At 39.2% G+C, this 24,345-nt stretch overlaps 1 protein-coding gene across 1 annotated transcript in view; it reads right to left on the minus strand.

The window, feature by feature from the left end:
* Positions 1-1,712: 1,712 nt before the first annotated feature.
* LOC139461921 (serine-rich adhesin for platelets-like) overlaps positions 1,713-24,345 on the minus strand; it is a 32,623-nt gene continuing 9,990 nt past the window's right edge. The window contains exons 4-25 of the mRNA XM_071243409.1: positions 23,612-23,869; positions 22,338-22,598; positions 21,926-22,120; positions 20,231-20,425; positions 18,983-19,243; positions 18,571-18,771; positions 17,301-17,561; positions 16,888-17,088; positions 15,618-15,878; positions 15,206-15,406; positions 13,936-14,196; positions 13,523-13,723; positions 12,262-12,522; positions 11,849-12,049; positions 9,544-9,807; positions 8,561-8,761; positions 7,489-7,755; positions 5,976-6,551; positions 5,209-5,469; positions 4,054-4,227; positions 3,161-3,340; positions 1,713-2,026 (exon numbers count right to left, since the gene is read on the minus strand). Of these exons, the coding sequence (XP_071099510.1) occupies positions 1,938-2,026; positions 3,161-3,340; positions 4,054-4,227; positions 5,209-5,469; positions 5,976-6,551; positions 7,489-7,755; positions 8,561-8,761; positions 9,544-9,807; positions 11,849-12,049; positions 12,262-12,522; positions 13,523-13,723; positions 13,936-14,196; positions 15,206-15,406; positions 15,618-15,878; positions 16,888-17,088; positions 17,301-17,561; positions 18,571-18,771; positions 18,983-19,243; positions 20,231-20,425; positions 21,926-22,120; positions 22,338-22,598; positions 23,612-23,869 (5,231 nt within the window). The 3' untranslated portion in view covers positions 1,713-1,937. The remainder of the gene's footprint in view (positions 2,027-3,160; positions 3,341-4,053; positions 4,228-5,208; positions 5,470-5,975; positions 6,552-7,488; positions 7,756-8,560; positions 8,762-9,543; positions 9,808-11,848; positions 12,050-12,261; positions 12,523-13,522; positions 13,724-13,935; positions 14,197-15,205; positions 15,407-15,617; positions 15,879-16,887; positions 17,089-17,300; positions 17,562-18,570; positions 18,772-18,982; positions 19,244-20,230; positions 20,426-21,925; positions 22,121-22,337; positions 22,599-23,611; positions 23,870-24,345) is intronic.

Genomic DNA, 24,345 nt, shown 5'->3' on the forward strand with positions numbered 1-24,345 from the left:
AAACCCACGAGCACGGTTTGGTCCTACTAAACCAAGATATATAGTCTGAGCGAATCTGTTATTCGAATCCACGGTCATAGACTTCTGGCTCACTTGTGGCAACTATGCACAGCGAAATGCGGCACATAGGACGACCGAACCATAAGTATCCGCTGGTTCTTACCACAACTGAATTTTCTACATGACACTCTAGTTACAGGATTGAAGATGGACTTTGCAACACTCCCAGTCTGGATATAATGCTGTCTAGCAGATTAAAATTAACTGTGGGTTCACAGCGTTCATAGGCTCTCCTTTCCAACGATAACGATAGAGGTAAAATGGCGGTTATAATGTCATTTCTGAAAGTATTCTAGTGAGGTGATGAATACGGATTGACATCGCTTCTTGATTTGACGTAACCATAAAAATCTACAGAATGTTCTACTGATAAACACTTGAAAGTACATAAAAATACAAATTAAATGTTGCTTGTTCATTACGAGTGAATTCATGACAGTGATACGCAGAGGCAACAGGTTGGGGTGATATTGGAGTCCCAATCAGGTCAGTCTGACTGTCTGGGAGGGGTTTATAACGCTCTGTCAGGCTTGGGTGATATTGGAGACCCAATCAGGTCAGTCTGAGTGTCTGACAGTTTTTTGTAATGCTCTGTCAGGCTGTGGTGATATTGGAGACCCAATCAGGTCAGTCTGACTGTCTGACAGGGGTTTATAACGCCCCGTCAGACAGGGGTGATATTGGAGACCCAATGAGGTCAATCCGTTTGTCTGGGAGGGATTTATAACGCTCTGTCAGGCTGGAGTGGTACGTCGATATTGCACCATGTTACCACATTTACCCACTGGATATCCAGGACAATAATGTCTAAACATCACACCAGCTGCTAGGTGCGGGCCGGATCTATAAATAATGATATATGTTACTAAAACAATGTTAAAGAACCCCCGATGTTTTCATGACTATAGTTAGTCTGTCATAGCTAGTGGGTATTGCAACACACAGCCTTTTACTGTGGGTGTTCTTTAACTTAGTTTCAACTATGATATTAGAATCTTGTATTGTGTGAGAAAGTGTTCTTCGAGTGCACAATGCCACATATATTCCATACTATGACGACAGTGTCAACTTAAAATTGTGAAATGGCTTATTTATGATACAAATACAGGTCAAGGTCACATCTCGTTTTGTAATATATATTTATTACATCAAAATAGATCCATACATCTAGTGCGATTTACAAATGTCTGAAAACATACACGCATATATGATACGTATGTTGGAAGTACATGTGATATATACGTCTTGGTGTAGAATTGAAATAAGGCCCTTAGATTTGCAACGCAAACCGTCTACAGGTTAAGATTGTGGTACATATTTCTCATCACTCGCTTCTAGTTACTGCTAACATGCTATAACAACTAACAACGATCGTAGTTTTCCATGGAATGATTGATGCCTTCCAACTGGTTTGTAGACGCGGGAAGATTCATTTATACTTAGCGTGGAACTTAAGGATTAACGTTGTGATATAGCTGGTATTTGATATTATAACGAGCCTTTTAATTATTTAGCATACTACGTTTAAAGAAGACAAATTCTCGACACAAATGCAGAACATATATGTTCAATTAACATCGCACTCGCCTGAAATAGCCAGAGCTGCCTATAAGTTTAAAACTATCCACGACTTGCACATAATCTAGCGTCTACTTAATAAATAAAATTTAATATACTGCAAAAGAAGAATTGTAGGAAGTTTCTACAGACAAACAAACACACACACACACACACACACACACACACACAAACAGACACACACGCTCTCTCTATCTCGCTCACACCACAAACACATATTCTCCCCCATTTTTCTAGTCCGCTGTCTTTTTGTGTTCCGAATGTGTTGATTGATGAAGGTGGATGTCTCGTGACTGCAGCTACAACAATGTTAGCCCGACGGCCACCCCAGCAGCAATGACCAGGAATGTTCCTCTGACCCGATCTGACGCTGATGGATTTTGGTTGCCTGGGGGAGAAAGAAAGTTGTCGTGTCACCGCATTGCCACATTTTATAGATGATCAAATTGAGCTTTGAAAGGGACCAGATGATCCGTTGTTACTCGATTCTCGACGAATAAAGATATAACCGAATGCAAGTACAATTTCCAATAAACTAATTCTTGATAAAAAATTGCCGGAAAGGTGCAAGCGAAGATGATCGAGTAAAACGCCTCAGGAATTAAACTGGGAAGTGGACATATCTGTGTCAATACAACTCAAAGTATAATAACAATACACGACAGTGGTGAGGTGTAGACAATAGTAATATGTATGTAATAGTGAAGTGTAAACAGAAGTGAAGAGTAGATAGTAGTGAAGTGTAAACAGTAATGAAGTTTAGACAGTAGTAAAGTGTAGACAGTAGTAAAGTGTAGACAGTAGTGAAGTGTAAACAATAGTGAAGAGTAGATAGCAGTGAAGTGTAAACAGTAGTGAAGTGTAGACAGTAGTGAAGTGTAAACAGTAGTGAAGTGTAGACAGTAGTAAAGTGTAAACAGTAGTGAAGTGTAGACAGTAGTGAAGTGTAGACGGTAGTAAAGTGTAAACAGTAGTGAAGTGTAGACAGTAGTGAAGTGTAAACAGTAGTAAAGTGTAGACAGTAGTAAAGTGTAAACAGTAGTAAAGTGTAGACAGTAGTAAAGTGTAAACAATGGTGAAGCGAAGACAGTAGTGAAGTGTAAACAGTAGTGAAATGTAAACAATAGTGAAGTGTAGACAGTAGTGAAATGTAGACAGTAGTGAAGTGTAAACAGTAGTAAAGTGTAAACAGTAGTGGAATGTAGACAGTAGTAAAGTGTAGACAGTAGTGAAGTGTAAACAGTAGTGAAATGTAGACAGGAGTAAAGTGTAAACAGTAGTGAAGTGTAAACTGTAGTGAAATGTAGACAGTTGTGAAATGTAGACAGTAGTAAAGTGTAGACAGTAGTGAAATGTTAACAGTAGTAAAGTGTAGACAGTAGTGAAGTGTAAACAGTAGTGAAGTGTGGACAGTAGTAAAGTGTAGACAGTAGTAAAGTGTAGACAGTAGTGAAGTGTAGGCAGTAATGAAGTGTAAACAGTAGTGAAATGTAGACAGTAGTGAAGTGTAGACGGTAGTAACCTGTGCATTGATTCAGGGTGCAAGCATAGCCGCTTGACACAGAAGAGGATCCAGGGCATGCTTCGTCAGTTGCCCGTTCCTTGATGCACGTGCGGATTCTGTAGACTTGAACCTGAGTACCAGACTGGCCACAGATGGGACACGATGGCGTGCTCCACTTGCCCCAGTCGGACCACATGCCTGGATAGCAAGATATAACCATATATCGGGATGGTACATTTTTAAAAACAAGGAACACTCTTGGTACAATTTACCTCGGATTCCAGTGCGTTTTTACGGCGATTTTCAATTATCCCAGACATATCACATCGAGAGGGTCTTTACGCATCATTGATGTAAGAACATTCACGGTTTGTAAGATCACGTCCATGAATATTACATCTAGTTGGTGTTGTGTTTTCCTTAACTGCATATTTGTCAGCATTGTGGTGGCATATTTAGTAGATAAATATAATGTGCTTTCTGGTTTGCAGACAATTCGACAACTCTATAAATTCAACACGTCAACGTCAGAGAATAATCAGTCTCGATTATCTGCCGAATAAATTTTCGCTATGGCGTTAAAGGCAAAATATTTATATGGATCTTATCGCAGTGACAAATCCATGAGATTTCTGGGCTTCGAATCCATTTATTTCACGTTTTCCACACACGCACATACGTTGGTTTAATATGTTACCAAATGATTTATAGCAAGCCGCTATTTCGTATTGTTATGAGGCATTTGATCGCATGTTATCCCTCTCAAAATGTACCGTACCATCAAAGGATTGTATCTTATCAGTGGGAAGGAAAAAAAGGATATGCATTTATGGATGAAACAAATAAAAACAATGTGACCCTAGATGAAAAGAAGATATCATAAATGATAAGGTGTTTGACTTCTCAGTTACCGTAGCAGTTGGTGACGCTGCAGGCACGAACATCTTCATCTGTCGCATCACCAACACAGGTCGGTCCGGTCGCCTGGCGACACTGTCGCGTTCGCCTCCAGGTCTGTGTGACGCTTAACCCACACGTAGCAGTACAAGGTGAGGATGCCCAGTCGCCCCACGGACCCCAAGAAGCTGTAAAAAACAAAAAACAAAAAACAAAACATAAAAATGGCTGGAGACTTGTACCTGCATACCAAACAGTTCACATTAAGGACACGATGGATGGGCTCCACATGCCCTAGTAAGACCTTTTCAAGAAGAGAAGTGAGTGAATTCGGCTTTCGGGCACGTTTGGCATTACGGTCCCCACAAGGAGAATGGGATTCAGAGTCACGTTTTTGAGTTTATGTATGTATGTACAATGCGTAATTCTCTAGTTCTTTATTCTGAACAATATCCTATTTATACATTCGTCATTAAGGGTAAGATTAATGGATGAGAAACGCCTAACTTGACGCATGTTCTAGTTGTTTACCGCTTTGACGAAACACCGTACAGTAAACTACGTTTATAACGAACACGCTTATGACGAACTGACCGATATAACGAAAATATTTTTTGTCCCGATTAATTGTTGCAATTGTATAAATTGTATATATGCTCATAACGAACTACGGTTATTACGAATTACAATTAGTGGTCCCACCGAGTTCGTTATAACCGTAGTTTGCTGTACATCAAACCCAGGTCATACACAATAACTCAATAAGACAAGAGCGGTTCCCTCTTGTCAGTTTATGAATTTGAAACATTGTGACAACCTCTTTGTCCAGAGGAAACGTGTAAATCGTCCATTTATAAAATGCAAGGGACATCATTTACTGTCTTTGATTCCGCCATCCAATGTATTTCAATGATTTGTTTCTGATTAAACCGTTGTCGTTCCTTTGTATATCGTACGTAAATGTTCTTCTGCATTTGCCATATACCTAGAGTTACAATACGTGTTTGGTCAAGTTGTATCATCATCAATAGCATGTCATTAATGCAGGTGGACACACCGAGGATGACATACATGTAGCTGTATGCTCAGGTGGACACACCGAGGATGACATACATGTAGCTGTATGCTCAGGTGGAACGTTTAGGACAATAATACATGAAACAGCCTACCTAGAACCGTCACATAGCCATGTGCCGTTTTCCCACCAACCCTGTAGCTGTATCGACCGGCGTCTGCAGCGGTTACTTCTTGGATTGTCAGATACAGCAAAGAGCCATTTTGGGAAAAAATGACCCTTCCTCCGTCAGACAATGGTACGCCATTTAGAGTCCAGGTTCCCCCGACCACGGCTGCGTGACTCATCTGTGCTATCAGAGTGAACGTGTCTCCAACGTATACTGTCAGGTTCTGGGGGCCGGTCACAACGTCAGCTGAAAGGTCAGCAGTACAGGGTTAGATTGAGCACAACCCAGTGCTATATTTGACAATGTATTGATGATGGTGACAGCAGTGAGAGAGTGGGTGATTTTAGTTTAATTTCAGTAATAACACGGCTTGTCAGCTTCAAATGGTGAAAAGGCCGGCGTCATACAGGTAGTAAACGTGTATTACTTTGAAACCATGAGCATGGAGATGGTGCAGGCAAACATAGAAACGTTATCAGGGCAAATCTATGATTTCAACCCACGATCATTGCCTCCTGGCACGACTAAGGGACGCAACTCATGTGGTAAACGTCTTTACCCTACTCTACACAGTGTGTTTCATAATAAACTGACACACCGTGACTTTGAAAGAGGCGTTAAACCATAAAACACTCACAAAATCTTTTTAATTTCGCGTATAAATATTTCTGTACCTCCAACATGTAGTAATTACATTTCAGATCTCATTGTATATGTGAAGCTGGCATAATTACTATAACTTATATACTTACCAACTACTGCACAGAACTTCGTTGCAAGCTCTGGAGCAATATTCTCAAATTCGTTAAAATCTGCCAAGTGGATCACGTGACCTTCGTCAGATGCAATGGTAGACAACTCCGTCTTATATCGAGCCAGGATCACGGAGTTTGCTTTCACATACACCTCAATCCCAACAGAATAGACAGTGATACTTGACTGCTTAGCAGCAGCTGCAGCAACTAATGTCCTGTCGGGGCGTGAGGACAGGCCATCTGTGACCACAATCAGGATTCGTGGAACTACTTTCCTGCCCTGTTCAAGTAGCATGGCGGTCGCAGCCTCGATACCACTGTCGGTGAACGTTGCTCTAGCAGGCCAGGCCATGGCGTTGATTTTGTCGTCTAACATGGCCCAGTCGGAGGTCATGTTGACCGTCTCCACCACGCCGCTGCTGTAAAGGACCACGCCAAGGTGGACGTCCTGGTTTGGTTGCAGAGTGTTGTTGACGAACTCCATAAGTGCTCTTTTGATTGTTTTGAAGTTTTCGAGGCCAATACTTTCTGATCCATCCACGACCAATACGGCGTCATAGATGGAATGACAATCTGAAATTATGAACATGTGTGAGTGAGTGAGTGAGTGAGTGAGTGAGTGAGCGAGTGAGTGACTGAGTGAGTGTATGACACAGTGTGGTAATCTGGAAATACAGCAACATAATGAAGAATGTTTGAAGTGGGCATTATGAACATATAATCCATTCGTACAATAACAGTTGTCATTTCTAATATGCAGAAGACCCGGATTCGATTCCCGACATGGGCACAATGTGTGAAGTCCATTTCTGGTGTCCCCCGCCGTGATGTTGCTGGAATATTGCTAAAAGCGGCGTAAAACCAAACTCACTAAACGCATTAAATTGTGAATACTCAAGGAACAAGGAAATACAATGATGTGGTATATTCGTAACAGATGAATCGCAAACACTCCGATGATCATGGTAAACTTTGGATAGTCATCCCAAATAACCATCAATATGTATATCTTTGGAACTAATAGTGATTGTCAAAAGATGGTAGTTTTTCGCATCAGTCAAAATAGACGCATGTGGAGATTCCCAAATGCCGTACAGACCCGTGAAGATTCTGGGTTAGAATAGGTCTTCCGCAACACATGTTTGCCGTAAGAGGCGACTAACGGGATCGGGTGGTCAGGCTCGCTGACTTTGTTGATGCATGTCATCGTATCCCAATTGCGTGGATCGATGCTCATGATATTAATCACTGGATTGTCTGGTCCAGGCTCAATTATTTACAGACTACCGTCATATAGCTGGAATATTGTTGAGTGCGGTGTTAAACAACAAACCAACCAACAAACCAACCAAATCCCGTACATGTACCAACGTCTCATTCTATGTTATATTAATTTAATTACAATCAATGCTTACTTACTAATAACATATTTACCTTCATATCATAACTGACACTCGGTATTGAATTTGTTGAACTAAGCTTACACTGGGATTGTTGACCCTTGACTTACCAACAACTGTAACTCTACATCCAGTAGATTTGCCTCCTACACTGAATGTATATCGTCCTTCATCTATGGTCTCCGTTCCTCTTACTCTCAGTGTATATGTCCCTGTTCCATCTGAACCAATGGTCATCCTGTCATTCGTGGTGAGCGCCTGTCCCCCCTTCGTCCACTGTCCATCACCAAGACCCGTCCTGTTGACGACGGCAGTCAGGGTGAAGTCACCACCGAGTCGGGCTCTTGTATCACGGAGTTCAGTGGTGAAACCGATATCTTGACGATAAAATACTGTATTTACATGCATGTTTCTATACATGTAACGGGGTATATTTACCGTATTCGACGTAATAAACGACCCGCTCTAATAAGCGCCCACGGCGATATTTGTTAATATATTGGCGAGTGAACAATCCCAATTAGCACTCCTTCCGATTGATCAATGTACACAAGACTTATTTTTTCGCGTATAATACGCACTCGTGTGTTATATGCATTCTTAATTATGGGCAGTTAAATTCTGGAAAAACGTATCTGTCGCATATAAACATTTCAGTGTGTCAGCATAAACCTCGAAATTTATCTTTCAACTTTTTTCCACCAAAATAATATTCTAATAAGAGCCCCCCATTTCTTATTTTGAGAGCGCCCTGGGCGCTTATTACGTCGAATACGGTATATGACTTTCTCTGTGAAGAATCGCGTCCAGTGGGTACGACAGAAACCTATGATTTTTATACTAATCCCGGTTTGCCCTGATTATGTTTCTAGGTTGTCAGCACCATACCCGTTCTCGTGGGTTTCACCAATGTGGTAAATGTCAAAACTAAATATATTATTTATGCAGGGAGACAGTGTTATACAACCGTGTTATACAAAATAGTTCTTTCAAATGAGTGAACGGTGTATACGGATTATACACCTTCCATATTCTAAGTTGCTGATAAACACCGACCCTTCAGGGTGGCGCTCTTCACAGCTATCACATTGATGTTAGGTTTGTGGTCAATGGAGATGTCGAAAGAGAGGCATTGATTTCTAGAACACAATAGCAAACGGACAAACACATAAAACAACATACCACATGTAGATGGTCCACACATTCGGCTTTCACTTTGACTTGCCTCTTCAGGACAAGAAGTGCCACCGTTAGTGGGGGCTGGGTTATTACAGAACCTGCGCCTGGTGACAGTGTGTCTTGCTGCAGAACCACATGTTGCAGGACAAGTCGGGCCACTCCACTGTGACCATCCACCCCAGTTTCCGTTCACTGCACCTGAACCTGAATAAATAGCAATATATGTACTGGTCCTGAATATTGAGTATTAAGTAACATTTGTCCATTATAAATTCTTTTTTTCAATTCAGGTCTAATCAGAAATAGTGATAGTTGTTTTTACACCGCTTTGTAAATTAATGTCAAGACCAAAGCAATATTTTACGCAATGCAATGCAATGCAATGCAATGCAATGCAATGCAATGCAATGCAATGCAATGCAATGCAATGCAATAAGAGTAAAATCCAATACTTATAAACATCAACGGGACTGATGTGGACTTCCCGCTGGCAGTGGAAGTGTACATTCCTGAGTCAGTCAAAGGATAGCTACCCGCACAGCTGTTATCACGGGATGTTTTACTTCTAATACCGTATTCGACGTAATAAGCGCCCAGGCCGCTCTCAAAATTAGAAACATGTGGCTCTTATCAGAATATTATTTTGGTGAAAAAACACAGTTGAAAGATAAATTTCGTGGTTTATGGTGACAGCCTGAAATGTTTATATACGACAGATATATTTTCTAGAAATTAATTGCCCACAATTAAGGTTGCATGTACCACACGAGTGTGTACAGTACGCGAATAAATAAATCTTGTGTACATTGATCAATCAAAAGGGGTGCTAATTGGGATTGTTCACTCGCCAATATATTAACAAATATCGCCGTGGGCGTTTATTAGAGCGGGGCGCTTATTACGTCGAATACGGTACAATCAATTTTCGGTATGAGCATCATTTTTATGTAGGCAACGTTTAAAAATATAAGTAGCACATAACTTACCTGTAACTGTCAACTGTGCTGATGTTGATTGCCCATTCACAGTAAATGTATACCTTCCCGAATCCGAAACTTGAGAATTGGCAAATAGAAGATAGATAGAGTTGCCAGTCTGATAGGACTGATATCTGGATTCACCGGTTATATTGACACCATCCTTGAACCATTCACCTGTGACGCCTCCCTGACTTAAAGTGACTTGGAATACCACCTGTGTACCCTGAGAGATAGTTTGATCTGTAAGACCTTGTGTGAAGGTGGTTGTGTCTACAACAAAAATGACAACTTGTTTATAATCTATCTTACGTCACCTGTGCACCCAGAGATACTGTTTGGTTTGCAAGACGTTGTGTGATGAAGATCTCCGTGACTGTGAACATATTTAAATGAGAACATGCTTTTAGGAAACAATTTTGTTAACATAAAACTAGATTGCAATTGTGTTGTGATGTTATTGCCATAATGGGCTTATGGTAGTGACGAGTTTGTGCAACAAGTCAATAAATCAACACAGTATATCAACACTGCAATTTCTACCAGATGTAACATTTCATGATGACTCGGATACCAGTTTTGAATTAATTTCCGTGGAGGATTTAAGATTCTGATTGTGAGAAAGTTTGAAGGAGTAACCTTTGTTGGGATATTCCCTCTTAACCAAATAGCTGATAGTTACTTGACGTTCTATTTACTAAAACAACATCGACTGTGACTTAATTCAGATAGGTGCAATCTGTAATGACTTTGAAAACAACTTTGGGATAGCCTCAACAATGACCAGTGATAAATGTAGTAATTCCGTGTCATGGCACAAGGACAAGAGGAACAAATTAGGTAATATGTGAGACTCGGTTTTCGGGAAGGCCAGCTGGCTGAAAATGAAATTCTGTCACTATAGCAGCGATGTTCCATATCGGCTTTTAACTTGTACTATCTGTAACGTGAGAGAGATATTTAAAACATAACACCAAATCCCTATCTCAAAGGTTAACAATAATCCTTTATACAGTCAAGGATGGACTTCTATATTGTCAAAGCGAGAAATTTGAGACAAGTGGAATTAATATGATATGGATTCTCAAAGGAAATGCTTAGCTTTTTTGCAGAAACGAAAAGAACAAAGTTCAATTCTGTCAAATCATTTGATTTTTCAACTTTCCACCAATATTCCAAATTACAAACTTATGCAAAAACTTTATTATGTAGATATGATTATTATATTTGTAAACCCAGAGAGGTTATATGAACCCGAAAACTGAGGACCATACGAACTCCACTGAAGGACTATGGGCCGTTTGCTGAGGCAAAGGTCAAATTAATCAACGGTGTCCTGTTGAAACATCTACATTGTAGCTGTTCATCTTGATGAGATGGTGTTTCGATGGAACAACAAAGATGGGTCTAGGTTTTTTCCCTGTGTGATAACGATTCCGGGAGCGTATTGTGCTTCCCATATTTTGTTTGGAAATATAAACATACATCCATCAAATGGAATATGGCATCAGTTATTGTTACACTGTTAGTGTTTATGTTTTTATGTTAATAACTGACATTTATATTTGATGTCCTCGGTCAAAAAAATGTTTAGTAATAAATATAAAAGAGAAATTATGCATGTGCAGTGCTGCCGGTGAGATCGTTCTGTTCTGTTTAAAAGTTTTAATCAGTCAAACATTTGGCACCACTTCCACATCTGCAACCCCCTAAGAACCTGCAAGCACGTGGTCCACAAATAACTAATATTGACTAACACGTCAAACAATCGTAAAGCATAAAACTGCTCGTCGTATTAATGGAATATTTCACTAAAAAAGCATACTCTATTGCAGTTTTAACAATGACCTAAGTGAAAAAAGAAACAATGCGATTTCGCCAGTATCGCGGGTGATGTAAATTGTAATCTAAAATATTTTTTGGTAATAACTTTACTGATTTTCACTGCAGAATTACAATGTCTGTAATCCTTATTCATGAGAAAATGGAATGGATTGATCACAAAATTTCACATTAAATTGTTGCTCAGCATGCTCTTGGTCATCGCTGACATGGACTTGAGGGTAATTAATAAAACCTACTAATACTAGTATTATATCATGTCATGGTGTCAATGGTGTATGGTTATTCCATTAAAGAGGGTTATGCCCCCATACACTTTGTGTAGGCATGCAGGATTGATTACTAAGGGTAGGTAGCGGCATAACAAGTTATTGTTAAACAACTTCTCTGTTATCGTCTACAGAACAGGTACAAACATATAAACACACAGAAATGTTTCGGCGTTTCACAACGTAGTTTCCAGTACACATACCACATGTAGATGGTCCACACATTCGGCTCTCGCTCTGACTTGCTTCTCCGGTACAGGAAGTGCCACCGTTACTTGGAGCCGGGTTATCACAGGACCTGCTTCTGGAGAGATTGTTTATAGCTGCAGAACCACATGTTGCAGGACAGGTGGGACCACTCCACTGTGTCCACTCGCCCCAGTTTCCGTTCACTGCACCTGAACCTGAATAAATTAACGTATTTCATTCCTACAATATAATGTGTCCACTATATAGTTACAATCCGAGATTCAAGTTGTGATCAGTTGCCAAATGTATGCGTGATATATCATGAGATCAACTATTTACAACTAAATTCAAATGGAGCACATTCACATTAATAAACAGCTATCCTCAGATGTTTTTACCACAAAGTAAAAGAATAAAACTGGATTACCTGTAACCGTCAACTGGGCTGAAGTAGATTGGCCACTGGCAGTGAACATATATCTTCCAGAGTCGGATACTTGAGAATTGAAGTACATGTAATGGGTATTTCCAGAAGATTGGGTCTGATATCTTGAATCACCGGTTATACTGACACCATCCTTGAACCAATCACCTGTGATGCCTGTCTGACTTAAGGTTACTTGGAATACCACCTGTGTACCCTGAGAGACAGTTTGATCTGTAAGACCTCCTGTGATGGTGGTTGTGTCTACAAAAAAAAGACAACTTGTTTATAATCTATCTCAGACAATAACAGTCCAAGTCAAGAAGATGATCAAGTTTTAACATAGCCAAGTTCTTATTTGTCGTTATCTCCCTTATTTTATGATTTGTTAGTATGTCAATTTATTTTCGTCTACAAATGCTCATCCAAATGAACTGATCATATTCACAAATACTGAGTGAACGTTCAACTGGTAGGGATATACTTTATTGATTTAGAACCCATCTATTGTTGAAAGTGTACAGAACCCCGTTCCAATTAATTTAAACTCTCACACCAATTACATATGTCAATATTGCGCTTATCAGTATTTGTAATGATATATGAAGCATTTCCTTTTTATCCCCATTCACAGCCATTGAAAATAAGGTGTGTGTGTGTGTGGAGGGGGGGGGGGGGTCTCTTTTTTGCTTCAACTTGTCTACAGATGGTTCTATTCCATTCATGTTCCTTTGAAACCATTCATGAATTCTAACCGCAGTATAAGTGAACTAAAACGTTCATCAATAACACTTGAGATAAAGAAGGCCTTAGAACACAATGCACCAGTTAAACTTGGAATAATTCTCACAGATGATGTGTAATGTTTCTATGTAATTCTGAAATAGTTTAGATGTATCAATTGTATTGATTTGTTTCTTTGTTGGATGTACAAGATTTGATAAATGGCAGATGTAACTGTTGGAAGTAATATGAACTTTTAAATCCAAACACATTGTTGCTCTAGCTGCTCTGTTGCATTCGGTTAGACTGTGAGGACAATGAATGGGGCCTATTTTTATCATGATATCACATCAAAATGACATCGTTACTTTGTTAAAGACAGTTAACTCCCCACTCATGTATGCTTGCTTACTGAGGGTAGGTAGCGGTATAAATCACGATTATTAAACAAATTGACTGTTGGCGTCTACAGAACAAGTACAGGCATAAAAACACACAGAAATGTTTCGGCGTTTCACAACGTAGTTTCCAGTACACATACCACATGTAGATGGTCCACACATTCGGCTCTCGCTCTGACTTGCTTCTCCGGTACAGGAAGTGCCACCGTTACTTGGAGCCGGGTTATCACAGGACCTGCTTCTGGAGAGATTGTTTATAGCTGCAGAACCACATGTTGCAGGACAGGTGGGACCACTCCACTGTGTCCACTCGCCCCAGTTTCCGTTCACTGCACCTGAACCTGAATAAATTAACGTATTTCATTCCTACAATATAATGTGTCCACCATAGAGTTACAATCCGAGATTCAAGTTGTGATCAGTTGCCAAATGTATGCGTGATATATCATGAGATCAACTATTTACAACTAAATTCAAATGGAGCACATTCACATTAATAAACAACTATCCTCAGATGTTTTTACCACAAAGTAAAAGAATAAAACTGGATTACCTGTAACCGTCAACTGGGCTGAAGTAGATTGGCCATTGGCAGTGAACATATATCTTCCAGAGTCGGATACTTGAGAATTGAAGTACATGTAATGGATATTTCCAGAAGATTGGGTCTGATATCTTGAATCACCGGTTATACTGACACCATCCTTGAACCAACCACCTGTGATGCCTGTCTGACGTAAGGTGACTTGGAATACCACCTGTGTACCCTGAGAGACAGTTTGATCTGTAAGACCTTGTGTGATGGTGGTTGTGTCTACAAGAAAAAAGATAACTTGTTTATAATATATCATAGACAATAACAGTCCAAGTCAAGAAGATGATTAAGTTTCAACATAGCCAAGTTCTTATTTGTCGTTATCTCCCTTATTTTATGATTTGTTAGTATGTCAATTTATTTTCGTCTACAAATGCTCATCCAAATGAACTGATCATATTCACAAATACTGAGTGAACGTTCAACTGGTAGGGATATACTTTATTGATTTAGAACCGATCTATAGTTGAAAGTGTACAGAACCCCGTTCCAATTAATTTAAACTCTCACACCAATTACATATGTCAATATTGCGCTTATCAGTATTTGTAATGATATATGAAGCATTTCCTTTTTATTCCCATTCACAGCCATTGAAAATAGAGGGTTTTTGGGGGGTTTCTCTTTTTTGCTTCCACTTGTCTACAGATGGTTCTATTCCATTCATGTTCCTTTGAAACCATTCATGAATTCTAACCGCAGATTAAGTGAACTAAAACGTTCATCAATAACACTTGAGATAAAGAAGGCCTTAGAACACAATGCACCAGTTAAACTTGGAATAATTCTCACAGATGATGTGTAATGTTTCTATGTAAATCTGAAATAGTTTAGATGTATCAATTGTATTGATTTGTTTCTTTGTTGGATGTACAAGGTTTGATAAATGGCAGATGTAACTGTTGGAAGTAATAAGAACTTTTAAATCCAACACATTGTTGCTCTAGTTGCTCTGTTGCACTCGTTTATACATGGGCTAAAGTTCGAATCACCATGTGAGGACAATGAATGGGACCTATTTTATTCATGATATCACATCAAAATGACATCGTTACTTTGTTAAAGACAGTTAACTCCCCACTCATGTATGCTTGCTTACTGAGGGTAGGTAGCGGTATAAATCACGATTATTAAACAAATTGACTGTTGGCGTCTACAGAACAAGTACAGGCATAAAAACACACAGAAATGTTTCGGCGTTTCACAACGTAGTTTCCAGTACACATACCACATGTAGATGGTCCACACATTCGGCTCTCGCTCTGACTTGCTTCTCCGGTACAGGAAGTGCCACCGTTACTTGGAGCCGGGTTATCACAGGACCTGCTTCTGGAGAGATTGTTTATAGCTGCAGAACCACATGTAGCAGGACAGGTGGGACCACTCCACTGTGTCCACTCGCCCCAGTTTCCGTTCACTGCACCTGAACCTGAATAAATAACATATCTCATTCCTACAATATAATGTGTCCACCATAGAGTTACAATCCGAGATTCAAGTTGTGATCAGTTGCCAAATGTATGCGTGATATATCATGAGATCAACTATTTACAACTAAATTCAAATGGAGCACATTCACATTAATAAACAACTATCCTCAGATGTTTTTACCACAAAGTAAAAGAATAAAACTGGATTACCTGTAACCGTCAACTGGGCTGAAGTAGATTGGCCATTGGCAGTGAACATATATGTTCCAGAGTCGGATACTTGAGAATTGAAGTACATGTAATGGATATTTCCAGAAGATTGGGTCTGATATCTTGAATCACCGGTTATACTGACACCATCCTTGAACCAACCACCTGTGATGCCTGTCTGACGTAAGGTGACTTGGAATACCACCTGTGTACCCTGAGAGACAGTTTGATCTGTAAGACCTTGTGTGATGGTGGTTGCGTCTACAAGAAAAAAGATAACTTGTTTATAATATATCATAGACAATAACAGTCCAAGTCAAGAAGATGATCAAGTTTCAACATAGCCAAGTTCTTATTTGTCGTTATCTCCCTTATTTTATGATTTGTTAGTATGTCAATTTATTTTCGTCTACAAATGCTCATCCAAATGAACTGATCATATTCACAAATACTGAGTGAACGTTCAACTGGTAGGGATATACTTTATTGATTTAGAACCGATCTATAGTTGAAAGTGTACAGAACCCCGTTCCAATTAATTTAAACTCTCACACCAATTACATATGTCAATATTGCGCTTATCAGTATTTGTAATGATATATGAAGCATTTCCTTTTTATTCCCATTCACAGCCATTGAAAATAGAGGGTTTTTGGGGGGTTTCTCTTTTTTGCTTCCACTTGTCTACAGATGGTTCTATTCCATTCATGTTCCTTTGAAACCATTCATGAATTCTAACCGCAGTATAGGTGAACTAAAACGTTCATCAATAACACTTGAGATAAAGAAGGCCTTAGAACACAATGCACCAGTTAAACTTGGAATAATTCTCACAGATGATGTGTAATGTTTCTATGTAAATCTGAAATAGTTTAGATGTATCAATTGTATTGATTTGTTTCTTTGTTGGATGTACAAGGTTTGATAAATGGCAGATGTAACTGTTGGAAGTAATAAGAACTTTTAAATCCAACACATTGTTGCTCTAGTTGCTCTGTTGCACTCGTTTATACATGGGCTAAAGTTCGAATCACCATGTGAGGACAATGAATGGGACCTATTTTATTCATGATATCACATCAAAATGACATCGTTACTTTGTTAAAGACAGTTAACTCCCCACTCATGTATGCTTGCTTACTGAGGGTAGGTAGCGGTATAAATCACGATTATTAAACAAATTGACTGTTGGCGTCTACAGAACAAGTACAGGCATAAAAACACACAGAAATGTTTCGGCGTTTCACAACGTAGTTTCCAGTACACATACCACATGTAGATGGTCCACACATTCGGCTCTCGCTCTGACTTGCTTCTCCGGTACAAGAAGTGCCACCGTTACTTGGAGCCGGGTTATCACAGGACCTGCTTCTGGAGAGATTGTTTATAGCTGCAGAACCACATGTTGCAGGACAGGTGGGACCACTCCACTGTGTCCACTCGCCCCAGTTTCCGTTCACTGCACCTGAACCTGAATAAATTAACGTATTTCATTCCTACAATATAATGTGTCCACCATAGAGTTACAATCCGAGATTCAAGTTGTGATCAGTTGCCAAATGTATGCGTGATATATCATGAGATCAACTATTTACAACTAAATTCAAATGGAGCACATTCACATTAATAAACAACTATCCTCAGATGTTTTTACCACAAAGTAAAAGAATAAAACTGGATTACCTGTAACCGTCAACTGGGCTGAAGTAGATTGGCCATTGGCAGTGAACATATATGTTCCAGAGTCGGATACTTGAGAATTGAAGTACATGTAATGGATATTTCCAGAAGATTGGGTCTGATATCTTGAATCACCGGTTATACTGACACCATCCTTGAACCAACCACCTGTGATGCCTGTCTGACGTAAGGTGACTTGGAATACCACCTGTGTACCCTGAGAGACAGTTTGATCTGTAAGACCTTGTGTGATGGTGGTTGCGTCTACAAGAAAAAAGATAACTTGTTTATAATATATCATAGACAATAACAGTCCAAGTCAAGAAGATGATCAAGTTTCAACATAGCCAAGTTCTTATTTGTCGTTATCTCCCTTATTTTATGATTTGTTAGTATGTCAATTTATTTTCGTCTACAAATGCTCATCCAAATGAACTGATCATATTCACAAATACTGAGTGAACGTTCAACTGGTAGGGATATACTTTATTGATTTAGAACCGATCTATAGTTGAAAGTGTACAGAACCCCGTTCCAATTAATTTAAACTCTCACACCAATTACATATGTCAATATTGCGCTTATCAGTATTTGTAATGATATATGAAGCATTTCCTTTTTATTCCCATTCACAGCCATTGAAAATAGAGGGTTTTTGGGGGGTTTCTCTTTTTTGCTTCCACTTGTCTACAGATGGTTCTATTCCATTCATGTTCCTTTGAAACCATTCATGAATTCTAACCGCAGATTAAGTGAACTAAAACGTTCATCAATAACACTTGAGATAAAGAAGGCCTTAGAACACAATGCACCAGTTAAACTTGGAATAATTCTCACAGATGATGTGTAATGTTTCTATGTAAATCTGAAATAGTTTAGATGTATCAATTGTATTGATTTGTTTCTTTGTTGGATGTACAAGGTTTGATAAATGGCAGATGTAACTGTTGGAAGTAATAAGAACTTTTAAATCCAACACATTGTTGCTCTAGTTGCTCTGTTGCACTCGTTTATACATGGGCTAAAGTTCGAATCACCATGTGAGGACAATGAATGGGACCTATTTTATTCATGATATCACATCAAAATGACATCGTTACTTTGTTAAAGACAGTTAACTCCCCACTCATGTATGCTTGCTTACTGAGGGTAGGTAGCGGTATAAATCACGATTATTAAACAAATTGACTGTTGGCGTCTACAGAACAAGTACAGGCATAAAAACACACAGAAATGTTTCGGCGTTTCACAACGTAGTTTCCAGTACACATACCACATGTAGATGGTCCACACATTCGGCTCTCGCTCTGACTTGCTTCTCCGGTACAGGAAGTGCCACCGTTACTTGGAGCCGGGTTATCACAGGACCTGCTTCTGGAGAGATTGTTTATAGCTGCAGAACCACATGTAGCAGGACAGGTGGGACCACTCCACTGTGTCCACTCGCCCCAGTTTCCGTTCACTGCACCTGAACCTAAATAAATAACATATCTCATTCCTACAATATAATGTGTCCACCATAGAGTTACAATCCGAGATTCAAGTTGTGATTAGTTGCCAAATGTATGCGTGATATATCATGAGATCAACTATTTACAACTAAATTCAAATGGAGCACATTCACATTAATAAACAACTATCCTCAGATGTTTTTACCACAAAGTAAAAGAATAAAACTGGATTACCTGTAACCGTCAACTGGGCTGAAGTAGATTGGCCATTGGCAGTGAACATATATGTTCCAGAGTCGGATACTTGAGAATTGAAGTACATGTAATGGATATTTCCAGAAGATTGGGTCTGATATCTTGAATCACCGGTTATACTGACACCATCCTTGAACCAACCACCTGTGATGCCTGTCTGACGTAAGGTGACTTGGAATACCACCTGTGTACCCTGAGAGACAGTTTGATCTGTAAGACCTTGTGTGATGGTGGTTGTGTCTACAAGAAAAAAGATAACTTGTTTATAATATATCATAGACAATAACAGTCCAAGTCAAGAAGATGATCAAGTTTCAACATAGCCAAGTTCTTATTTGTCGTTATCTCCCTTATTTTATGATTTGTTAGTATGTCAATTTATTTTCGTCTACAAATGCTCATCCAAATGAACTGATCATATTCACAAATACTGAGTGAACGTTCAACTGGTAGGGATATACTTTATTGATTTAGAACCGATCTATAGTTGAAAGTGTACAGAACCCCGTTCCAATTAATTTAAACTCTCACACCAATTACATATGTCAATATTGCGCTTATCAGTATTTGTAATGATATATGAAGCATTTCCTTTTTATTCCCATTCACAGCCATTGAAAATAGAGGGTTTTTGGGGGGTTTCTCTTTTTTGCTTCCACTTGTCTACAGATGGTTCTATTCCATTCATGTTCCTTTGAAACCATTCATGAATTCTAACCGCAGTATAGGTGAACTAAAACGTTCATCAATAACACTTGAGATAAAGAAGGCCTTAGAACACAATGCACCAGTTAAACTTGGAATAATTCTCACAGATGATGTGTAATGTTTCTATGTAAATCTGAAATAGTTTAGATGTATCAATTGTATTGATTTGTTTCTTTGTTGGATGTACAAGGTTTGATAAATGGCAGATGTAACTGTTGGAAGTAATAAGAACTTTTAAATCCAAACACATTGTTGCTCTAGCTGCTCTGTTGCATTCGGTTAGACTGTGAGGACAATGAATGGGACCTATTTTATTCATGATATCACATCAAAATGACATCGTTACTTTGTTAAAGACAGTTAACTCCCCACTCATGTATGCTTGCTTACTGAGGGTAGGTAGCGGTATAAATCACGATTATTAAACAAATTGACTGTTGGCGTCTACAGAACAAGTACAGGCATAAAAACACACAGAAATGTTTCGGCGTTTCACAACGTAGTTTCCAGTACACATACCACATGTAGATGGTCCACACATTCGGCTCTCGCTCTGACTTGCTTCTCCGGTACAGGAAGTGCCACCGTTACTTGGAGCCGGGTTATCACAGGACCTGCTTCTGGAGAGATTGTTTATAGCTGCAGAACCACATGTTGCAGGACAGGTGGGACCACTCCACTGTGTCCACTCGCCCCAGTTTCCGTTCACTGCACCTGAACCTGAATAAATAACATATCTCATTCCTACAATATAATGTGTCCACCATAGAGTTACAATCCGAGATTCAAGTTGTGATTAGTTGCCAAATGTATGCGTGATATATCATGAGATCAACTATTTACAACTAAATTCATATGGAGCACATTCACATTAATAAACAACTATCCTCAGACATGTTTTTACTAAAAAGTAACAGGAATAAAAAGGATTACCTGTAACCGTCAACTGGGCTGAAGTAGATTGGCCATTGGCAGTGAACATATATGTTCCAGAGTCGGATACTTGAGAATTGGCGAAGAACATGTACTGGGTATTTCCAGAAGATTGGGTCTGATATCTTGAATCACCGGTTATACTGACACCATCCTTGAACCAATCACCTGTGATGCCTGTCTGACTTAAGGTGACTTGAAATACCACCTGTGTACCCTGAGAGACAGTTTGATCTGTAAGACCTCCTGTGATGGTAGAGTCTACAAGGAAAACGACAACTTGTTTATAATCTATCTTAGATGATAACAGTCCAAGTCAAGAAGATGATCAAGTTTTAACATAGCCAAGTTCATATTTGTCGTTATCTGCCTTAGTAATTGATTTGGTGATATACCGATTGCCTTTTGCCTACAAATACTCATCCAAATGAACTGATCGTATTCACAAATACTGAGTGAACGTTCAACTGGTACCAATATACTTTATTGATTTAGAACCCATCTATAGATGTAAGTTACAGAACCCCGTTCCAATTAATTCAAACTCTCACACCAGTTACATATGTCAATATTGCGCCTTATCAGTATTTGTAATGATACATAAAACATTTCTTTTTTGTCCCCATTCACAGCCATTGAAAATAGAGGGTTTTTGTGGGTTTCACGTTTTTGCTTCAGCTTGTCTACAGATTTTTCTATTCAATTCATTTTACTCTACAACCATTCATGACTTCTAACCACAGTATAAGTGAACTAAAACGTTCATCAATAACACTTGAGATAAAGAAGGCCTTAGAACACAATGCACTAGTTAAACTTGGAATAATTCTCACAGATGAAGTGTAATGTTTGTATGTAAATCTGAAATAGTTTAGATGTATCAATTGTATTGATTTTTTTCTTTGTTGGATGTACAAGCTTTGATAAATGGCAGATGTAACTGTTGGAAGTAATAAGAACTTTTAAATCCAACCCATTGTTGCTCTAACTGCTCTGTTGCATTCGTTTAGACATGGGCTTAAGTTCGAATCACCATGTGAGGACAATAAAGAAGGCCTATTTCTATTATGATATCAATCAAAATGACATCGTTACTTTGTTTACGATAATTAACTCCCTACTCACTATATGGGTGCATGTATGCTTGCTTACTGAGGGTAGGTAGCGGCATAAATCACGATTATATAACAAATTGACTGTTGACGTCTACAGAACAAGTACAGGCATAAAAACACACAGACATGTTTCGGAGTTTCATAACGTAGTTTCCCGTACACATACCACATGTAGATGGTCCACAATTTCGGCTCTCGCTCTGACTTGCTTCTCCGGTACAGGAAGTGCCACCGTTACTTGGTGTTGGGTTATCACAGGACCTGCTTCTGGAGAGATTGTTTATAGCTGCAGAACCACATGTTGCAGGACAGGTGGGACCACTCCACTGTGTCCACTCGCCCCAGTTTCCGTTCACAGCACCTGAACCTGAATAAATAACATATCTCATTCCTTCAATATAATGTGTCCACCATAGAGTTACAATCCGAGATTCAAGTTGTGATCAGTTGCCAAATGTATGCGTGATATATCATGAGATCAACTATTTACAACTAAATTCAAATGGAGCACATTCACATTAATAAACAACTATTCTCAGATGTTTTTACCACAAAGTAAAAGAATAAAACTGGATTACCTGTAACCGTCAACTGGGCTGAAGTAGATTGGCCATTGGCAGTGAACATATATCTTCCAGAGTCGGATACTTGAGAATTGAAGTACATGTAATGGGTATTTCCAGAAGATTGGGTCTGATATCTTGAATCACCGGTTAAACTGACACCATCCTTGAACCAATCACCTGTGATGCCTGTCTGACTTAAGGTGACTTGGAATACCACCTGTGTACCCTGAGAGACAGTTTGATCTGTAAGACCTTGTGTGATGGTGGTTGCGTCTGCAAGAAAATTACTTTGCCTTTGGGAAATACAACAACTCATATTTAAAAATAGTATTGGTAATTGTGTTTCTATGCATTCCTTGTGACAGCTCCTTGCCCTCACTCGTTCACAATGATTCTGCAGAGTTCTTATATCGGGTTGATGAGTGATACGGAGACACAAAAATAAATACCATGAGGCCGTTGTTTTTGTAGGTTACCTATGGTTAGACAGGCAGAGAGTGGACAGATGAAGATTAGTGACTGAGTGCATTTGTGTATCGATTTTAGGAAACGAGTGTCTTAGTCTATGCTTTCCAAGTTAGAGCATGGAATGTTTTTGAACATGGTATACTGTCCCCCAAACTGCTTATGAAAACTAGTAATGCGCCAGATTGTTGAAAGAAAAGAAATTGTCTGCCGCAGAAATTACATTTTTATATGGCTTTGTTTTGTCTTTTTTTTTATATTTTCGCTCATATTTTTGGTTTTGCCATCGGTAGATCAATATGAAATCCTAGCCCCCACAGAAACTATTAGTATTGTTGAAATAAGAAGTGTAACTGCATAACTGTTTCAGTTCCATGTTACAGTAAACTACGTTTATAACGAACATGCTTATAACGAACATGCTTATAATGAACTGACGGATAAAACGAACAGTTTGACGGGGACCCGTCCGTTTGCTGTGTATATGCTCATAACTAAATTCAATTATAACGTACCAAAATTCTTTGAGTTCGTTATAACCGTAGTTTACTTTATTTCAAATCTAATAATAATTAGATCGAATTAGAGAATTGGTGTCGCCCTTTATCCAAAACCAGGTATGAGTGTTATTGATTGATGTCACATGTCAAGTCAGTAATAGTTTTGACTTTTGGTTCCAGATGGTTGTAATGTGGCCATGTTTCCTAACATGCTTGTTAAGCCATCTTTACTTGAACATGTAAAATGTCCATCTGTACTGAAAAGAAGAGTATCAATCCATCATTATGAGTGAAACTCTGGGGTAAGAGGTAATAACTAACCAACTCTGACGTATCCTTGTGCCGTTGTTGTGCCAACAGTGAATGCGTATTCCCCTGCATCCGTCAAAGCGGCTCCATTCAAGGTTAGATGCTGAAGTGAACCGTTGTTAGATATATTGACCCTTCCTCCGTCAGACAATGGTGCGCCATTTAGAGTCCAGGTTCCCCCGACCACGGCTGCGTGACTCATCTCTGCTGTCAGAGTGAACGTGTCCCCTACGTATACTGTCAGGTTCTGGAGGCCGGTCACAACATCAGCTGAAATTTGACTCAGGCATTTTTGTACCTAGGTGAAACATGAGCACGCACATTAGTTTCAATGTTTCATGTACACTTGTACCATGATGGTGGTGATAGGGATCCCATTGTGATCTGCATTCGTGTAATTGCGAAATCTGTTCGTAAGGTTTGCATCACAATGTCGACCATATTTAAACATTCGGGTCGAGTTTAATGACTCAGTGAGGGAGTAGGGTTTTACGCTGCGTTAGCAATATTCCTGCAATATCACGGCGGAGGACACCAGAAATGGGCTTCAGACATCGTACCCATGACAGAAATCTAACCCGGGTCTTCGGTGTGACGAACGAACGCTTTAATGACTCAGTGACAACTGTCCTCATATAAAATAATTATGATAACATATTTCCTCACAAAAAGGTTTTATTGTAAGACGTTTGATGTACACATAAATCACTGTTCTTAACTGTTAAGAAACGTGCATGCTAATGAAA

Source organism: Haliotis cracherodii, unplaced genomic scaffold (assembly GCF_022045235.1).
Source record: "Haliotis cracherodii isolate W230 unplaced genomic scaffold, xgHalCrac1.p SCAF_15, whole genome shotgun sequence".
Lineage (NCBI taxonomy): Eukaryota > Metazoa > Mollusca > Gastropoda > Lepetellida > Haliotidae > Haliotis > Haliotis cracherodii.